The sequence below is a fragment of the Egretta garzetta genome, unplaced genomic scaffold (assembly GCF_000687185.1).
Source record: "Egretta garzetta isolate BGI_Z169 unplaced genomic scaffold, ASM68718v1 scaffold166, whole genome shotgun sequence".
Classification (NCBI taxonomy): domain Eukaryota; kingdom Metazoa; phylum Chordata; class Aves; order Pelecaniformes; family Ardeidae; genus Egretta; species Egretta garzetta.
This window is the reverse complement of record NW_009260133.1, coordinates 3311350-3331982: the sequence shown is the minus strand read 5'-3', so window position 1 is coordinate 3331982 and position 20633 is coordinate 3311350. Positions and strand designations below refer to the sequence as shown.

At 37.7% G+C, this 20633-nt stretch overlaps 1 protein-coding gene across 3 annotated transcripts in view; it reads left to right on the top strand.

The window, feature by feature from the left end:
• Positions 1–20633, top strand: part of THADA (THADA armadillo repeat containing) — a 160445-nt gene that overhangs the window by 55652 nt on the left and 84160 nt on the right. For all 3 annotated transcript variants that reach the window (XM_035897022.1, XM_009641571.2, XM_035897021.1), the window contains 3 exons: positions 561–650; positions 2053–2184; positions 16749–16917. In XM_035897022.1, the coding sequence (XP_035752915.1) occupies positions 561–650; positions 2053–2184; positions 16749–16917 (391 nt within the window). The remainder of the gene's footprint in view (positions 1–560; positions 651–2052; positions 2185–16748; positions 16918–20633) is intronic.

Sequence of the window (20633 nt, the reverse complement as noted above, 5' to 3'; positions counted from 1 at the left end):
CCATGTTCTGGAAGCAGCGCTGTGTAAAGAGGGGCTAATGTAAGGTCAGATGCTTCTGCTGCTGTGTTTTACAGGTCTTCCGTGAGTTACTATTCTGAGATGCTTTTCAGTGTCAATAAAATACGAGTATCTGTTAGTACACATATATTAAATACATTTTATTAGCTATTTAGTATGTGAGCCATCCTAAAGCAATCGCAGTCTCCTGTTCAACCAGAATGTTGTTAAGATGGTGCCAGAATTTAAGCTGCTGTATCTTTTCTTTTTAGTGTGATTAAGGGGCTAAGATCGGTTTTTCCCAAAAAGGCCTGACCAGTTTTGCTGACAGCGTGTTAGTATGCACACATACAGACAGAGTTACTTAACTTGTGTAAACTATGCTTTATCATCATTTTTAATGAAAACACTGTGCCTTTTTTGAAAGGAGTTCATCATGTGTGCATGGTTCTGGCTCTCTGACTTCACTGTAGCATCAGAAATCCAATAAATAAACTGGTATTTTGAGTGCAACTAACTATGGCAGAATGCTAATTGTAACTCTCCTTCGTTCCCTTCTGCAGAATGACAGGAAGGGAGTTTTTCTCTCGGTTTCCAAGTCTTTATCCTTTCCTTCTCAAGCAGTTGGAGATTGCAACCAATACTTTGAACAGGTAAGACAGCATCTGAGAAAGCTTTGAAATATAAAGCGCAATGAAGAGGTTAAACTGAGTATATCACATATACCCTAATGCTGTTTTTTTTCATCAGTGCTTTTTGAAACGATACGGTTCTTTCAGTGTCTTTTGCTAAGCCTGTTTTCCAGTAACTTCTGTGCATTGCAGTAAGTCTCTGGAGTACAAACTACTGTTGAGTAATTAGAAGTTGCTGCGTTCCTATGATCAGATGTTAAAGAACATACATTTTTCAGGGAAAGACAGAAACGAGGTGTTTGACTGTCTCATGTTTAATGATGAGACTTCCTAACATGTTTAAGTGATACAGGGTCATAGGCCTCATGTTACCCTAAATGAACACTGTCCAGCCTGTGACACACTGATTCTGGGGAAGGTCCTTGGTCTCTTTTTGAGGACTCCACAAATGGTGGCTGAGAGTTCCCATTTGATCAGTGGAGATGATATTGTTTGGGATGACGCTGATGCTGTTACCCCCAGGTTCATGAACTTTTAAAGTAAACCAGTGCTGGCTTTGTTTTTTTCTTAAAATGCAGTGGTATAAACTGTGGAAGTTCAGCAGCTGATTTACAGGCGAGGTTCAGCTGTCTGTTTAATGGGCCTGATGTGGATACTCGGGAGCAGGAGTTTCACCAGTTGTTGCATGTTTTGCAGTCTTTGCCCTAGGACAATAGGGTGTAATATATTCTGCGCAGCAGTCTGCTTTACCTGACATTTCGAAAGGTGACAGTGTCATCACTGGAAAATTTTGGGAAGTCTTTAAACTGAAGAAGATTGAAAGCTGCTGCCTGAAATGTTGGCCTTCAGGGCTTTTTTCAAGGCAGATTACAGCTTATATCTTATTATTAATCATTAACTAAATCAAAAAGTGTTGATTTTGACTTACATTTCTGATTGTTTTTACAGTATGAATAGTAGCCACTTAGTATCAATGACAAGAATTGTTCTTTAATAAAGCCTGCTATTTACTAAATACACGTTTCCTTCCAAACTGGAAAAAAGACTTCTTTTTAACCATCTTCTTGTAACTCAGCTTTCTCAGTTCTTGGAAAAACATTATCTGTGCTGGTTTTTAGTATTATTGAAAAGTAAAGGCAGCTCACCATTATTAGGAATGAGGGAGGCTTGGGATAGTGTAGGAAAGTGAAGGCAGCACAAGCACAGGGTTAAGTGCCTCTGTACAGGGGTCCCCAGCAGTGCCGTAGGAGAACTGGATGCCATGTTAGATCCCAACAGGGTTTGCACTTTCTTGCAATGATCAGCCTGGTGTACCTCCTTGAACCAGAAATGCAGAAGGGTATTGTGTGTGGAAGGGTCTCAAGACTAGCATGAAGGAGGATGCTTTTTTTCACCAAATGCTTCTTATCATTTTCTTATTTAGCGAAGCTGAAGAGTTGAAAATCCATCCGAGCCTGTTCCTTTTGCTTTTAATACTGGGAAGGCTGTATCCATCTCCAATGGATGGCACTTATTCAGCACTCAGCATGGCACCATTTGTCCCATTTATTATAAGGTAAGATGATTTTGTGTTGTGTGATGGGAGTTCTTGAATCTTTGGTGGGGGTTTTTTGTGGTTTGTTTGGTTTTGATTTTTGGTTTTGTTTTGTTTTGTTTTTTATAAAAAGCTTCTTCAGCTTTAATTCTTAAGGGGAAGACTGATGTTCATTGATTGGACTTCCTTATATCATTAATGCTTGTTTTGGGGGATTAGAAAGAATTTCAGGTCATGGAAGCCATTGTATGACTTGTTTGTAAATCTTCATCTGCAAATGCTGTGCAGCATGATTGCTCCCACAGAGAGGGTAGATGAAAACTGATGAACTTGACTGACTTTAGCCATGCAAGATCTGCTGTACAAACTTCTGATGCATTTTTCAGTTCTGCAGAATGATTGTTAATAACACATAAATGTAATGACTAATATATAGATTTGTAGATATGTGTATATGTATCTCCATATCCATCCATATATCTAAATATATACATACATAGCTAGATAGATATGCATATTTCCTATGTCTAACATATTTCTAAGATGCCTTTTCAAGTTTTTATACAGTGTAACTTTCATTTATATGGTGGTTACATCAAGATATTCAGCAGATATTTTTGCCATTCTATATGCCACTGGTGTGGGATGGGGAGCCCGATAAGGGGACAGGGCTGCAGTGGGTGAGAAATGAGCATAACCCGTATTTGAGAGGAAGTCTTGGTACCTGTGTGAAAGCTTCAGAGCAATAGGGTGAGAAAGTTCTGTACTTAATCTTGCTCCTTTAGTAGAGAAACAAGATAAAGTTGTTGTTATCCTAAGATCTTCCAATTTTTGTTTTAAAGTACTGTTTACATTAAAAAATAATAATAGCTGTGTCTGCTTATTCTTCACAGCAGATGTGATGTATCTCTTGCTCCTTAGAATATTTTTTTGGATTTTCAAAAATAAATAATAACCTACCATTTTTTCTTAAAGGAGAAAAAACAAAGCAAGAGTTTTTAAATGCGCTCTATTTAACAATTAAAAAGGTTTGGTTTTCTGCCATATTTGAATGTTAAATGCTTTTTGGGAAAATGTTTTAAAACTGTATTTGTTGGTTACATCATTGATGAGCTCTGGTTTTATGCTTTCGTTAATATACTGGAGAATGCTTATTTATTACTTTTATTTTTTAATATAATGTTTCAGCATAGTTTCTGATATTGGTAATAGATTAACTTTGCTGCGCTTTTGAGTTTTGTCTTTATATTATGACCACTACTTTTGGCAAGGTACATACACCAGCAAAGTAACTCTTCACACTTAATTAGGTTATTCTCTTGAGGTTATTTAAATCTATTCAGAAGATGTTGGGAGAAAACCCCAAAAAAATCTTTAAAAGAAGAACCTGAAACATTTAAGAGATCTGTATCATTGGGCCTATCTTCCTTTAACTGTGCTCTTGAAGAGGAGTGGTGTGGCAGATAAAGATGATGTTTTCTGTGTCTCCTTTCTATTGAATTTGGCAGTAAGTGCTGTGGATACAGGCATAAGACTGGAATGCAATTCTTATATATTTCAGACAGAAAATTATATGGGGGTGTACAGATACACATTTTCTGATGGGTTAAGTAGCAAAACATTGGCATTCTTTATGGTTGCCAAGGGACGATACCAAGGATTCTGCATGTGGAAATGTATATATTTATGATATAGCTCAGTGTGCTGTTACTGGCTGTATTTTTGTGTACAGCTCTTAACGCCCTTGTTCTGTGAATACCGTGGTTGTTTTCAGTTCACTCTGACTGCATTAGTCGGAATACACAGGGGTGATTTACCTGTGTAAGATAAATATGTTGCTATTTTCCCTTCTATTTCCCTTCCTATTTTCCATTCTACAGGAGCAGATGAACTAAAATAAAATTCTTTCCTGTTCATTTGGTTGTTGTTTAGAAGGTGGTAATGAAGATTGTTGTGAAGTAACCACTTAGAGAGGATCAAAGAGAAGGCCTGGTGCAAAGGCCCTATGCATTAAGAAATTAAATTGTATATATGAACTGTTCCTTTGAATTGCTCAATGTAGTATTGCATTATATAACATCTACGTGTACATATAATTAATTACACAGTCATCCAATGCAATTATAACATTTAATTGCCATATTTTTTACTGTGAGATTTTTACATTTCTATTGCTGTACCACTGTCAAGGAAAGATACTGCTTATGTGGCAGGGAGAAAGGAAGGGTGAATATAACCCATAACTGATCTTCGGGCTCTTTCCAAGGCTCAGCCGACAATGAAGTGGCATTCGTTTGTTGCTCTGAGAGGATGAACAGAATACTTACTGTGTTGGCAAGCAAATGAGCAGTTCTCCGAACAAAACCGGGTTTAGCAGGAAGAATTAAAATTGGGCTTTTGAAGAGTTTCACTTAAGCCCGCGTGGAATTTTCCATCTAGTGGGAGTAGAGCTGTGGTTGCTCTGACTGTGCTGAGATGAATTGCACAATATGAGTAGGATTAAATGCTGCAAGGACGAATCTCAATCTCCGTGTGCATACTTGCTACTCCCTGTTGAACTACGGCATTTGATTACCTATCTGCAGTTCTATTAAAAGTTATTTTTCCCCTTTCCCCTTGCAGATGTTTTATTTGGAAGGGAACACTTTGATTCGCAACTTATTACCTCACTTTTTTTTTTTTTTTTTTTTAAGAGCTAGATAGGTCTGCTTTAATGGTTACTTTCTGAGATGAAGGAATGTACAGAATGTTTTTGATTAACAAGGGAGGTAATTGGGAGGTAATGTTTTAAGTATGAAACAAAAACATAACCTCCCTTTTGCCTCCCCTTCCCCCTTTCAAAGACCTGTAATCTCTTCAGAATGATCTAAATTTGAGTTACCTTATGTCCTCTTGTACCATGGCATTGACGGAGTGTTTGTTTAGTGTTAATGTTCTGGGCTGAATGCTCTGAAGGAGTAAAATGGGCATTGCTGTATTGACTTGGATACTTTTCACTAATTGAAGTCTAGCCCTCTTTGGGAGTGTGACTTTTTAATCTTTCAAGAAGTTTTTTTAAAAAGTAGCTTTAAAATGTCAAACAGTGTAAGGTTTTTTTAAAACTCTGTGTGTGTGTGTGTGCCTTGTCTTCCACTTGACAATGTTCTTAGTGAAATTTCCCCTTTAAAACTTTGTCAAACAGGCAGATTTCAAAGCAGCTTCTAGGTATATTGTGTTGCAAGTCATTGAAGAAACTCACTCACTGAGGGCAATTTAAATAGAAATGTGAGTATCTTTCCATGAAATTCACACAGTTATGAAACAGACACTATTTTCTTGTACAGAATTTTGTAACTTGCATCTTTCTGTAAAGCAGAGGAGCTAAATTCCAAAATCCCCTGGTGGTGTTTTTAGTTGGGGACCGGGGTAGGTGGCAGTGGGAAGCACCAGTCCTTTACAGCTGTTCTCTTCCCCCTTCTGCCCCCCTCCATCCACCACCCCAAACTGATACGGTGCTGTTTTCGTTTAGCACTGGAGTGAGCTTGTCCTTAATATCCAAGGATAATTACTGTGACTGTTAGTTAATGACAGACAGTAAGATGCAAGGAAAACAAAATCGTGTGTGGCAAGGAAAAATTTTCTGTAGGATGGAGTGTTGTCAGCTGCCCCGTTACCATAAGTCATTCCTAAAAGAGCTCTTTAGAGAAGGAGAGGGAAAATCCACATCAGCTGCAAGCAAACTGGCAGCTCAAATGCTGTCGTAGTAGCTGTGATAGGAAAGCTCAAATAAGTCTGTCACTTAAGTGGGTTGGATGCATCTGCTAGAGGGTGCGTGGATTTACGTTGACTTAGTTATCCCCTGTCTTGGAAAGGCAGAGGAAACAACAGAAGATGGTAAGACTCTTCTATTGGTACGCTTTTTCTTGGGAGTTACTGCTTTCGCAGCCTGCTTGTCAGAACAGGTTCTGTGAAACCTCCTAAAAGGCTGCTGGCAAAGCCAGCTCAGCGAATTTCTTGAAAATCACTCAGCTGAAGCAGTGGGCAATGTCAGGAGTGCCGCCCGTCATCCCTCTCCCACAGCAGCGCTGTGGTGCTGGTGATGCCCGCCTGCTGCGCGGGAGCCCTCCGCAAGCACCGGCGTGGCGTCCCAGCGGGGTCCTGTGCATTGCATCCTTGCGATGAAGTCTGAGAGCTTCAGTGTGTATAACGTATAGATTCCATAAATTGTTCTGTACAAGATGCTATTCAGAGATTAAGTATTGTCAGATACCAACAAGCTTAGAAAGCTATTTTAAAAATGCTGTCACTCAAAATACAAATTTCTAATAGAAAGATGAACTTCAATTTTCATCTCTTATAATTGTATCCCCCAAATAAGGTTTTCAATTGCCAGATATACTTAAATATATTTATGTTATTATGCTGTCTTTTGCCATTGACTGATTTATCTCTGGTTCTTGATGCTTTCCTACTAAGATGCAAAATGTCATTCTGATGCAGCTTTGCCTGTTTTTTTTTTCTCTCCCCATTCTTTTTCCACTTATGTCACAAATTCCTTGCATATTCCTTTCAGTCTTCATTGCTCAGTTTACTTCAGCACTGATAAGGGGGAAATATTCTTGTCATATTTCACTTTTTTTGCTTTTGAACAACGAATCCAGTTATGTAAAGATGCATACATAAAATTATGACCTTCCTGTTGTAACCTGTGTGTGTTAATGTTACAAAACATTGAGTTCTGTGTTTTAGGCAGTTTGAAAAATGTGTCTTAAATAAGTGAGATTGATCGAGGTTTATTTTAGCTTCTTAGGAAGTGGAGCACCTGACCATGAATTCGGGGGCTCTCTAGGAGTTACAGTTACATCTTATTATTTTATAAATCCTTGAGAGCTCGCTTCTTAAGGAAACATCTTAAGGAAAAAGACCCAAATATAGTAGTATTAATATTCTAGAAGGTGGTGTGAATTTAAATATTCATTGATCAGTAATGTTACTTGCATGTGGGTTGCTCTTTTGAAAAAGTTAGTCTTTGTTGACCTATGACCATTAGTTTTATTGCTCTGTGTTGTGTTTAATTATGTTAAATTATATCCAGTCTGTCAGGTGCCTGGCCATGTTCTGTTGTAGCCCTGTGCTTATATAGGCTTCATGGGAATTGTGTGTGGGGTAAGATGGAGAAATAAAGAAACAAAATTCAAATGTAAAATCAAAAGTGTCTGTGACACTTTGAAATAAGTTCAAAACCTTACACTGAATAAAGAGCACAAGAGATGGTGAAGTGCGGGAGTTCTGATAACAAGATATCTTCAGGTTGTTTGGGAAGACCTTGATTGAAGTCATTCATGTATACCTTGTTAAAATCGCTGTTTATATAAGTTGTTTAAATGCAGTTTCCTGATTTTTGTTTTTTTTCACACATGCACAGTTGCATATGTGGGTTTAGTACATCATCGTGTATCTGACTTGAAAGCAGCCATCTGACTTTTCTGTAGGTTAAACACTGGTATCCTTTGGTAAGTGGCCAAACAAGATAGCTGAGTGGTCGTGCTAAGTGTGCTTCCTCCACTTTCTCCTCTTTTTCCTTTATTTTAGTGTGGCATGACACCAGCAGGAGAATTAATGTTAAAACTTGCCTGTTTTCAACTCTCATTTCTGTAAGACTGGGAACCTTATCAGGGGTCTGATAAGCAAAGAGCTTTTGTGGGAATGCCTTTTCATAGTAGAGGAAAACAACTGCGTGTGTTGCAGCACTGTTGCATTAAAATAGCTGCTCTTCATTACAATTGTTTATAAAAGCATCTCCCTGGGTTTCCATATCGCATACACATCTTAGTCTTTGGTCTCGTGTTTTTTTCCTTTGTCTTGGGTTTTTTTTTTTTTTCTTCATAATCTAACGTCTGATCAGTATAACTGCTTAGTATTATAACTGTCTGCAATAATTTATTATTTGGAATTCCTGTGATACTAGGAGCAGGCTCCGACCCATTGGAATGCTCTGTCCTTGCTGGGGAAGCTTATGGGGCTGACTTGTCATTGCAATACAAAGGCAGATACCCTTTTGATTATAGGCAAGGTTCCCACAATCCATGAGCTGGCACGGGCATTTGGGAAAAGGGGCAATGTACACTCCTAAAACATACATTGTTTTTCAGATTCTTACAGTGTTTTGCAGTGTTAAATCTCTTGCTTGACATCTAAGATGGAAGTTTTGCACAGCTAGGAGGGAAGGAGAGAAGGAGGGGAATGTATTTCCCCTCTGAGTGTAGCTCCTCTCTTGTGAGTTGGGACTGGCTTGGAATTCTTTCATTTCTACTGACAGTCTGTTCTCTGTGCAGTCCTGATTGCATAGTGATTGGTACTGATCTGTAAAAATATTTATGGATCACCATAAGTATTTATTAATAAGAAGGTTTTCAGACTTTTTTTTTAGCATTTTAAAATAAAAAATGGTAAACAATGTGGCGTTTTTTTCCTTTTTGATTAAGTTTAAATTGTAGTGCTAGAGAAGACTGCAAAGTGCTTGATTGGCAGTAGGCTGTTCAAGACCTTCTGATCGACTAAAAATCATTGTGCATCTTGTACATTCTTTGACGTATTCTCAGCCTTTTCTCTTAAACTGTGGACAAATATGATTTTCATATTCAAGTGGTGCTGATGGGAAATATTATAACCCCTAGGTACTCCCAGTTTTTACTGTGTGCATCCAACTGTTTGCTTCTCATTGGCAGATTATCATCTGAAGCAATGTTGGAAATATTCACAAACTGTAGGGAACTGTCAGATTCATGGGAAATAAAAGGTTGATGCCTAGCAGAGAGGCATTCATGAGCACTGAGATGAACAGTACGTTTCTCCAGTATTGCAGACTCCATAAGAGGGCCAATGGCTGGGATCCTAGGTTAAAATTTGATGTATACTACTTCTTGTTTGAAACATGATCCAGAAAAAAATATGATGGGGTGCTCAACTGTCAATACACGATTGGTGAAGTAATTGTATTATTCATTTACATACTTAAAATTAGCCAGTCAGTAAGTACATTGCTGATCAAGGTAAGTAGCCAAACACTAACATTTAGCTTGTTCTGAGAAAGTATTGGCAGGAAGTAACATGAAAATGGAGAGAAATAATGCATTAACTATGCAGAGGACAGTAGGTATGTCAAGGAAAACCAAGTATAATGATATTTTTAAGGGCCAATATTATTTAAAAAGGACAGTCTGAGTTTGAGAAGAGTAAATATTGGGAAGGCTTTTTGGTAGTGGGCTAGCTACTTTTGGTGGTATAGCTGAAAGGAAAGTGTCTTTGAGAACCCAGATTCTTTGGTTGTTTTCATGGGTCAGATAATACGTTTTGAAAATTGCACTTGTTGCATTCTTGTTTACAATCAGCTGAAACTGTCAAAATCATCACAAGGTGCTGAGACTTGATTTATGCATTCAACTTCCCTTTCATAGAGTTCAAAACAGTGATATAGTTGCTAAGACAGAAAGTAGTTTGTCTACATTCTTTGTTGTGTTTTTTCCTAACTGTTTTGGTAGTAAGTGGTGTGTGTTCCTTTCTGCTATTCTGCAGTTGTGAAACATAGTAGTAACTTTCCACAAATTAACAAAGTTGAAATACAGTTGTGAATGAAAGTTTTTCTTGTATATGACCTTCACTTAAGAGCAGTTTTTTTTTCTCTAGAATGCTGTGGACCAAAAACTGATGAAAGGAGGCTTTAACCTCATATGACTTCAACAAACACTCAAATAAACCTAGAGGTTAGCTACCTGGAGATATTATTTGAGATTTCTTGACGGGAGATGCCATTTAAATTGTGTCAGCATGCTCTATAGCAAATCTCCATTTGAAGAGAACATATTTCTGTTGGTCTAAAGTTTCCACACAGTATTAGGAGCAGTTTTCATAGGCTTACACTTTAGAGATCTTAGTTTGGTGCCTGGCTGAAGCACAACAATTCAGGTTTCTGTTGTTGATTCAGCGTGGCATCAGTTGGCTACTTTATACAATAACCTAGGTCTTGGTGACAAGAAGAGAGAAATTTCTGTCATTTCTTCCTAGAAAGCCCTTGGAAACGTGGAGAAACAACTCCTGGCATAGCTTGTGGACAGCTTTCACAAATAAAAGTCTCTGTACTTTGCCTACAGAGTCTGCCTACTTTGCCTGCAGTACTTACAGCTACTCTGATCCATTAAGTGTTTGTGTGGAAAACACTGCCCCTACAAAAACATAAGGTTTTATCTTAACTGCACAAGTTGGATGAATAAAATAGTTAACACAATGTATAAAGAGACTAGAAGTTTGGGCAACCATTAACTTGACTTTAAAGAAAATAGATAAGAATTTAGAGGTTCAGTACTGCATAAATAACCTGAAATTAAACTTGATCTGTTTCTATCCATGGTTGTGTTCAGACATTTTCTGGACTGCATTCATGTGTTGATTGTAGATCTAAAATGTCCGGCAAACTGTTGATACTTTTGAAATGTTTTTCTGCTTGTCAGGTAAATATTGAGATGTTATATCAAAACTCAGATTATTCTGCTTTTTTTGTTTGTTTGTTCTTAATTTCAGATTAAAGAACAAAAAATTGTCTTCAGGACAATTACAATACAGGTTTCCACAGTGAAATAAGTTTTAAAAATTAAATGCTTTGGGTACTTTAATTGCTAAGGAGCACAGAAATCTAATGAAATGGAAAATAGTTGTGTTTCTTAAAAGAAAAACACAAACCAAGCAAATCAGTAAGTGAACTAAAGAAACTTCAGGTACATGTAGAGAAAATTATTGTTCATATTCCAGGAAACCTTACTCTCACGTTAATGAGTAGGTACTATCCTGTTGATTTGTCCCCAGTATGGAAGTCCAAGTTATGTTAATTCTGTGGAAGCATGAGTTTATTTTTTTTATTCTATTTTTGGATCTCTTTGCTTGGAAGCCTGCAACATTGCATTTGAAAGTTGCTAAATTTAATCTTTCAGAAGAGAACTTGAAGGGAAAAGCATGAACTAGTATATAATAATGATTAATTTTTTTTTCTAAAAAATGTGGTTTGGGTTTTTTTTTTTATTATTTTAGTTAATACAGACAGTACAATGTTTTTGAATCTTAATAACCAAACTTTTTCTAATAGGAACTGAATCTGTTGCTAAATACTTTTCTCTGTAATCCCCATCCATGTTTTCCCCTAATGTAATTTCATGGTTTTAATTCTTGCTTTAGAACTGATAACATGACTTGAACTACATAGCTGCATGGTGTAGGAAAGAGAAATCCTCTTTCTCATACAACTTACCATGTCTATATAGAATCAGACAGAAGCCTTATTACCATTCTTTCCAGTGCATTTATTAGGACCTTGTGGCGTAACTAGCTCCAGGGTTTAGAGGATACCATCTATTTGATTTTTATTTATTTGTTTCTTTTTAATCAGTTTTATCTTTTAAAAACCCTAGAGGCTGTTGAACTGCTTTAACTAGCAGGCAGAGTTGTTTTGTTTGAATTGCAAGTGTGCCTTTCCTGCCTCATGCTGCCCTATTCTCCCAAACTCTTTTTGTGATGGTGGGTAGGATACTTCGTTTGACTTACAAGATCAGAGGCCCCTTCTGCAGAATGTTCCCTTCCTCGTTGTTCAGCCTGTTCTCCTGTTGTTTCAGTTCCTTTTTCATGGCTGCTGTTCCCTATTCCCTCTTCCAGCATTTTGTGAAGGCAATGGATGGGAATGTATTTCAGCTGAAAACAAAATTGTGGTGATGTGATACCATCTATAGGACTGCAGGAATTGTACTCATAATAAGCAGTGACATAATTAGTAATACACAGATCTCTGTGACAACATCCAGTAAACCCAGAAATAATATAATGGACATATTTTCAGCTACAGCTGTGATTTTTTGAAAATAATTCTACTAATTTGTTTCTGTGACCTTCATATAAAAGTTAATCCTTATTTGGTTTGTTAATTTGGGTAATATAAGGTCTGCTGAGGGGGAGTAATAAGAAAGGGAGAAAAATAAGCACATAGGAAACACCTGCAGTTCTTTTTTTTTTTTTTTCTCCAAAAAAAGGTTAAGATATTTTTATTTACAGCTAATGTTCTGTTGTTTGTAGCCAGAGTAATAAATTAGCTACTTTGATGTGTGCAGAGGAGTATGGAATCTTTGTGCCTTGTAAGAGTTGGTCATAAATTATGTCAGTTAGGAGGGTTGTTCAGGATCTAAGTGTTAAAGCTGGAACAGAGCAGTGGAAATGCATTGAATCTACAGTTACACAAAGTGAAACCTTCTCAGATTTATTGACTTTTTGTTCTTGATCATGGACTGTTTGAAGTAAACATGTTTACATCCAATACCTCTTGCACCTAGATAAACAGTACTGAGTTCAACCTGGAATACCACAACAGTTGCTAATAGCCCTCGGAATTTAATAGAAGTGTATCACTTGAGGATTTTGCAAGTATCATTGCTTGTTGCTACCTTGGGATATAATAAAATCAGGTTGGCATACTGTATGCTTTTAGATAGGACAACATTTTAGATATTTCTTAAAGTGTAATTATACATGATTGCATGTAAAGAAGTGTCCCATACTGAAAGCACTCAACCATACCCCACCCCAAGTATTTTTCAAATCAAAGAAAATGAAACAGTTTTAACAGGTTTGCACACACATACATGCTGCCCTAAGGGATGCAAGACCCCATTGCTTGTACTTGCCTGCAGAGGAGGTAAGAAGGGGCAGCCTGCAACAGATTTTAGTCATGTTTTTGGCAGGTGAAGCTCAGAGTCTGGATGGTGAAGTGGCCACAGCTGGAGGTCCTGTTCCTTTCTGCCAGTGCCCTGACAAGGCAACTGCCACCACGTAAGGAAAACTAATCTCAGGGATGGCAGCATGCTAAACTACTGCAGGAGGAGTAACCAGAATAGTTTAATAGCCTTAAAATATTTATTTCCTTAAGCTGCTAGGTTTTGCTTCAGGTGCAAACTGAGTTACAGTGATTGTTGTAGTTGTGTAAGGATTTTTCTTCATATAGCTTGTGAGATTGCTTCCCATAGTTGTTGCTAAATCCTAGATAAAATAAGTAGAATACAGGTGGTGGGCTCAGTGTTTAAGGCATATAGTTGATCTTGGAGGCTCGTATAACAATAAACAAAAAATTGCTACTTTGGGTTAGATTGTTGGTTTGTGTTACTCAGCTGTTTTATCTGCATTCACTCTTCCTCTCAGTTTTTGACAACTGATCCTGTTAAGTTTTATTTACAGGTAAGAGACTATATCTGAATAGGATCCAGTAAAAGTCAAACCTGCCTGTTCTTAATCTGGGCTGGTATTACAGGTTATGGAAAAAGTAGTGTATATTTTGACATTTTTCTGGCAAACTTTTTGCATGATTCAGGAATGAAGCCAAGTGCCTTCAAAACATGAGAGATGTACACATAAGTGCCTTCAGGGTATGCAGAAGTTCAGGGACAGGTCACTGGTGGTGACTAGGCATGCTATCTTGCAGTATATGTGGAAGGAGGAGTGTTTTTGAAACGTTATCAGTACTGTTTCTTGCGGGGAGGGGTGGGGGGTGACAGCAATTTTCTTTTGAGTATTAGAAGATTTTTAAAAATACATTAAAAAAATGGAGAAGAAATAGTAGGAATGTTAACCCCTCTCAGATTTGGGAAGCTATTTGTCAGTGTGCAATACCTTCCTTGTATTACTACACAGCAGATACTTTCTTGTTCTTAAACTTTGTGATGCTTTTGTTCCTTAGTAATGACTTTGTAGGAGTGCTCTTACGAGGGTTTCCACTAAGATGTCAGTTCCTGTGACTGCACGGCACCCTATGTAGCCATCTGTAGTGTGAGAAGTTTGCATTAATGTACAGCAGGTGCGTAGTACAGTGGCAGATTGGTGGCTGGGTTGCCCTTTAGGCAAGTAGTAGCTGTGGGTTTCCATTTCCCTTAGGCACAGAAAGTTGCAGAACCAGGTTCCCTGTGTCCTGGGTGAGTTCTTCAGCCACTGGGCACCTGTGTGTTTGCCCAGGGGGAAGAGGAGGAGAATTAGGTTATTGCCTCCTTATTTAGGATCCTCAAAGTGCAAAACAGAACCCAATTTGAGGGTCCCAGTTAGGCGTCTGTGTGGGGTAACACTCAGTTGCTGAGGTTCTTAGAAAGAACAGTGACTTGGGGCATGAGGAGAGGTGAAGATTATACTTGTCTGTGGATTTTAGAATTTCACTTTTGCCTTACATACATTCAGTATAAATGCTGAAGTGGCAGTCTCTGTTGTGGACCTGGGCTTTAGGTAGCTGAGACAATTTTTCCTGTAATACGAAATTATTTTCTGCTTTCTAAATACAGAGCAGTCACTTCTATTTCCATAATATATTTGATAAAATAACAGCATGGAACAACATTTGATATGTAAATACTGTATCTCCATGCATGTATGTGCATGTGTTATAATGTCTTTAATGTCAGTTTTTACAAGACAACAAAGTTAAAGTCAGTTTATCTAAAAACTGTTCTCAGCTCCATTTTTTATTACTAGGAAAACCCCCACAGAATTCCATTCTAATTCATTGTATCGTGTTCAAGTAGAAAACCTCCTCTGAAGCATGTAGTGTTGGAAAGTACCCTTGCACAAGTTAGAGGAAACCCTGGCATTTTACCCATTTTCCACTCATCCTTCTGAAGACATGTCAGATTCCTTGGGATTTGTAAAGGTCATGAACAAAATAAAGAACATTCTTGAGTATACAGTTATAGCTAATTAAAAACTAGACATTCATTGCAGTATCAGTATTGCTTGTGTTTGGAAAGAACATCTACATGTGAGAATCTCTTGGTTAAGAAAACATGGTGTAGCAGAAATAAAGGAATGGTTTCAGACAAATTGCTTCTCAGGTTGAAGTTTATTGTGCAGTAGAATTAAAATGTTTTTGTTTAAAAAAATCTGGGTTTTTTTATTAAGAGCTGAGCTGACTTCCTTCTTGCACCTTGTCGACACAGAATTAAAGCTTTTCCATATGGAAGAGCCTCCAGTTGTGACTGCTGTGCTTCTGCATCCTGTTGTGAAGGACAGCCAGTCTTTGAAAAGGAAATGCAAAGGTGATCTTTCTAAAAATCATTCCCTACGAGGGAAGACATGGGAGGATGGAGGTTGGAACATGCTGCCGTACTGTGGGGATGAAAATTCCCACAAAAGCTTGTCACTCAGGGGTAGCATAGCTCTCTGCTTCCTCTAAACGAGGTCTGTTTTTCAGGCATACCATGGTCTAACATGACCAGAATGTCAGAACTGTTATGCTATTTCAACTAAGTCTTGTGTTCAAACCCCTATTAATTCAGTTTCTGGTTCAAGATGGAAACTGTTTCCTGTATTTCTTTGACATGAACTGAAGTAAACAACTACTTTGAGTATCAATTTAAATTTGCTGGAGATATTTGAAACCTTAGAATACCTTTTAATTTCATTTCATTTTTTAAGTATGTAGGTGTGACTCTGCAAGGCTTGTCTGGAAGACCTCAAAAGCGGTTTGCCCATTTTGGCAGGGGATAATCTCAACTACATGTGATTTTTGTAAGCTGAAAATATGCAAGAAGCAATTCAGGAAAAGGATGAGAGGGTAGGAGGCGGGAAGGCCATCTCTCTGGGTCATCACAATCAGCTGGGAGGTATCAGAGCATAACTTCTGCCATACTGCATTTTACATCTCCCAAGTCATTTGACCATTCATTTCTAAACCCGGTGGTAACTCCCAGTTGTCTGAGACTGTGGGTGGCTGAATTGTACCTGCCTTTCAAAGCCAGTCATTCTTGGATGTGTCAGTTTTTGTAAGACTTAGCGTAACCTACTTTTAGTGATAAAAGATTTTTATTCACTTCAACTCAGTGTATCTGAAGTAGTATACAGCTGGTTAATGTGTTAATATAGGTGAATAGTTAATTCTATGTATATTCATAAATCTATAGCCAGTTAAAACCTTAGTAGCATTAAAGGAGAGAAGGTTCTTTTTGGCCTGTGTTTTATATGCAGTCTTCAGTCTTACCAGTTAATTTTTAATAAATAAAAAGTATTTAATTTTGAGACACTAGTTATAAATAATAGAAAATTACTTTCCAGTGTGTCTTTTACTTCCTGTCTTTAAATACGTTCTAAAAGCCAGTGGGAGATGCGGCTTAAAATTCCAGTAGATACCATGTTATGTTCTAATGGAAACATCTGAATAATAACAGGGAGTTTGAGAGTTTTATGTCAAACTCGTAATACATCTGAATAGGATTCATGTATAGTAAGTAGCGTAAACATCAAGAAAGATGGAACGGGACCATATAGTTACCTGCTTCATGGCATAATGGCACCTTTTTTTTTTTTTTTTTTAACTTTATGTAAACACAATAACTTTTGAAGGGGGAAAAAAGCCTCCAACATGGCTCTAGTTTGACTTAAGTTTCTGGGCAAATACCCTCTCACTACTGAGAAGAAAGACCGTACATTTGATTTGTGAGGAATGTGTTTTTAGCTTTCATTGCATTATCCTTTGTTTTGTTTTAGCCACAGTAGTGGATCGCAGCTGGATGACAAAAATTGGGTATTCCTCTGTTTTCTAGGTGTGGGCATTCTCCTGTGTACCGTTCACGTGAGATGTCGGGCCGGGCCCTTGTTCCATTTGTTATGGTAAATGAAGTACCACGAACAGTGCTGTCCTTGCTGGAGGGGCTTCCAGACTCTACCAGTCCCTGCATACGACAGAATAATGTTCATGGAACCCTTCTGCAGGTCAGTTTGTGAGGATTGTTTGGGGATTTTTGTTTGTTGGGTGGTTTGGTTTGGTTTTACTCAAGAGTTTTTTATTGGATTTTTTGGTCATACTTCACAGCCAGATAATACGCAAGGAGTTGTGCTGAACATTCACACATTGTCAAAACATGCATGAAGACTGCTTTTGAGTCGATTCTATCAGACGATAAATGTAGAATGCACATTTCAGCTGTCATTAGGAGGCTGTAAGCTGTAAATATCAACATTTATGTTTCATACAATCTGGAGATTCAAGTGCTTTGAGAGGAAATTTCTTTATCTAAACATATCTACAGAGAGATCTGTGTGACTTGCCGAAAATCACGGAGCAATGTGAGGCAAGCTGAACTCCAAGCACCAATAGTGTTGTAGATACTGAGACTTGCTACTTACCTACGTATTTATGTATTACTTCATTTGCTTTTCCTGCTACACCAGCAGCTTCCTGTCAGTTTGCTGTACAAGTTCTGATAAGCTTTATACTGTATTCTGAAAACATTCTGGAGAACAGCTTGCTATCGGTCTGGAATCAAGAATTTCTTTGCTCCCCATATATCATTCCTTTGGTTTATGGCAGTCGGTTCACTGTGTTTGATTTTTAAGCTATCGTGGTAATAAGTTACCCATTTTTATTGCCTGTTTTTCACGAGCAGCTCTCCAACAAAGCCATATTGTACATGATCAGCTCTGTTAGTCTGCCTTAGTTGGCAAGCTAGCTAGGTACACATTCCCACTGTAAACTGTGTGGTGGTGGGGTGTGTGGTTTTGTTTTGGTTTTAGTGTATACTTTCCAGCATATTATTTCCCTTTAACATCATGACCTTACAGGAAACCTAGGACAGGGAAATGAGTTTCTATTTTTTCTATTTCTATAGAAATTGCCTTTAGAGCTGTTACTGTCAAATTTACCCGCAAAGGTTTTTGGCCAATTGAGTCTGAATTTGGTTGATGATTGGTTACAGTGAAGGTTGCTGAGGGTATGGGATGGTTGCGTCCAGTCTTTTCTGCTCTGAAAAGCAGTCCAAATATCTGCATACATGCAAGTGCATAGACCTGTGAGCTGCTGCATCTGCATGGTAACGAGGAGATTGCCATCGCCAAATCACCTGTGCAGCCCCAGTGTGTCACAAACCTCCAGAACCTCCTGAAGCGTTGGGAAGAGAGGGTTATTCCAACAGAGAGAATTAAGTGCTTTCTCAGTCCAAAATGATTATAAGGCTGGTCATGATGGTGTGGACGGGTGGTAGTATATAAAACCACTGCCGCCTTTTTAGTGACCTGGAAAAAAAAGAAAAATGGAGGGTTGGTTCTGAAAGAGCCCAAAGGATGATCTGGTTTTTAATCCAGTGTTGCTAATATGATCTTATGCATAGGTGTAGGGAGTTTTCTTTTCCATACCTGTGAGGCAGGAGATATTCTCAGGGCTTTAATGTGATATTTTCGTCAGTTTTCAGCAGCTGCTAAGAACTACTACTGCAATCAGTGCTGCACCACGGAGTGACGGGTGCTGTCAGAGTATGACATTCTTCAAAAAACGTCATTTGTACCATAACAGTTAAATGATGTTTGGTCTGTTGCACTTTTCTAACTTTGCTTTTATGACTTGTGAATCAAGGTTGTGCAAAGTATTCATTTAATACTTAAATTTAGTGTATGACTGAAACGCTGAGCTATCTGTTGCTAGTTGAAAACAACAAAACATTCAGAAGAAATACTGTAGGGTGATAAAGATGTGCAAAAAGGGAGGTGGTGGTGTTTGATGTTGTACCTCTAAACCACTAATGCCAGGTAGTTCAACATGTAGTTAGCATGCACCTCCTGTAAATAGTACAAAGAACAAAGTACTGTGGCTTTCAGGGGTTGTTGGATGCATGGTTTCCGTTTCCTTTTTATCAATCTAAGATGGGTCTTGCAAAGCTGCTATTAAGGCTCATTGGGCTGTAGAAAATTATGTTATAGAACTATTTGTTAAAGCACTGTTTCTTTGAAGGCTTACTTGAAGAAGCAGTGATCTGGCAGTGTTCGAAACTGCACTACGTTTCCATGACACAGTAGAGAATTTATCTTCCTCTCTGTCATAAAACCAAAACAAAAATCCCTACTAAAAAGAGTGAGTCTGTACAAAACTCAATAAAATTTAGATTTTTCCAACAATACAAGGCCAATACCTTATGAAAATGGATTTTAGTAATTTCATTTTGTTTGTTCAGTCACATTAGTCAGAATCTGAGACTAAGTTCATTGCCTGATATGTTTTTTTTTTATTTCAGTGTTCATAGGCTGTCAAGTCTTGAACGGGAAAGTTGGAATTACTCAGACTTAAAGCTTATGTGACAGTGCCAAATGTAATTAATCTTGAAGGTATATTTCAGCTATACTTCAGAATTATGTAATCACTTCATCTGTTGCAAGCCAAATGTTAATTTATAGAAAGATCATTCAAAAAGACTTCAGCATGGGGTGCTTGTCCAAGCATTGCCTGTTTTTCAAAATGCTGAGATTGACAAGGAGTGTTTTTTGACAGTGGATGCAAATGTGTTGTGTTTAACTTAAGACCTTTGCGTTATGTGAAAACATGGCTTTTCCTCCCCAGTGTGTTAACTGTGGCTGAATTTATGGAGGAATATGAATGTGCATGAGGATAAAATAATCTTATGGTTTACATGTTTTACAGAGAATTATTTTCAAGAATTATCTAGGAGGAATACTGCTTTTCTGTATCTCTTACAGAACTGATGATATTCTTCAAGGAGTAGTTATGCATCTTCAGTAAATGCATTGACTTGAATAAGAAAAAGAAAAATCTTGTTTATGCCTAGTGTTTCCTTTACGAGTGCAGTTTCTACTTCACCCCATAATCCAAACTGGCATAGGGGACAGGGGGTCAAGTTTGTATCCACAAGAAAATGCAGAAATCTCCCGACTAGCCTTCTTGAATAATGAAATATTTCTGGCTTTTTTTTTTTTTAAGATCTAGGTTTTTTAGCTGATTAGCTGAAATGAAGAGCTCATCCAGAGCTTTATGTAGAGAGTTCTGGAAGTGTATCAAAATTTATAACTAGGGAAGCCTTTATGTTTGTGAAACTCTTTGACTTTTGGCAGTTGTCCAGGAACTTGAAGTATTTGGGAAGATTGTGAGGTATCCTTATCAGAGGATCAAATGTTTTTTTGACCTTCTGCCTCTTTAGGGTTGGAATTCCTGCAGTTTGTATTCCATCTATTCAGAATAATTGAGAAATTCATAATTAAGCTGTAATTAATTCAGAAATGTTTTATTCAATAACTTGTGATTAGTAATTTCAATGTACTGGTTTGACTTGTAGTGGTATTTGTAAGCCCTGCAGGTAGGGACATGGTCTGCTTTCTCTTTTCGCGTCTGTGTTTTTGTAGAAATGTCTAGTCACATAGACAACAGTCTTAACTGGGTCTCTTAAAACTACAATAAAGATGACGCCTGTGTAAAAGAGTTAATTCTTGTTTGCATAGATCTGTGGGTATATCAGTCATAGCTTTTATTGTTGTAGACAGTCTTGTGAAACCATCAAAATTTTGATGAAAATTACTCAAATTAGTTTTTAAGATTGTTATTGCTAATAAAGGGTTAATTTTACTTGGATTGGAAATAATGGATTGACACTTTGAACGGTTTTTATATACAATTTAGATAACATGTTCTGTACACTTACACTTTATAC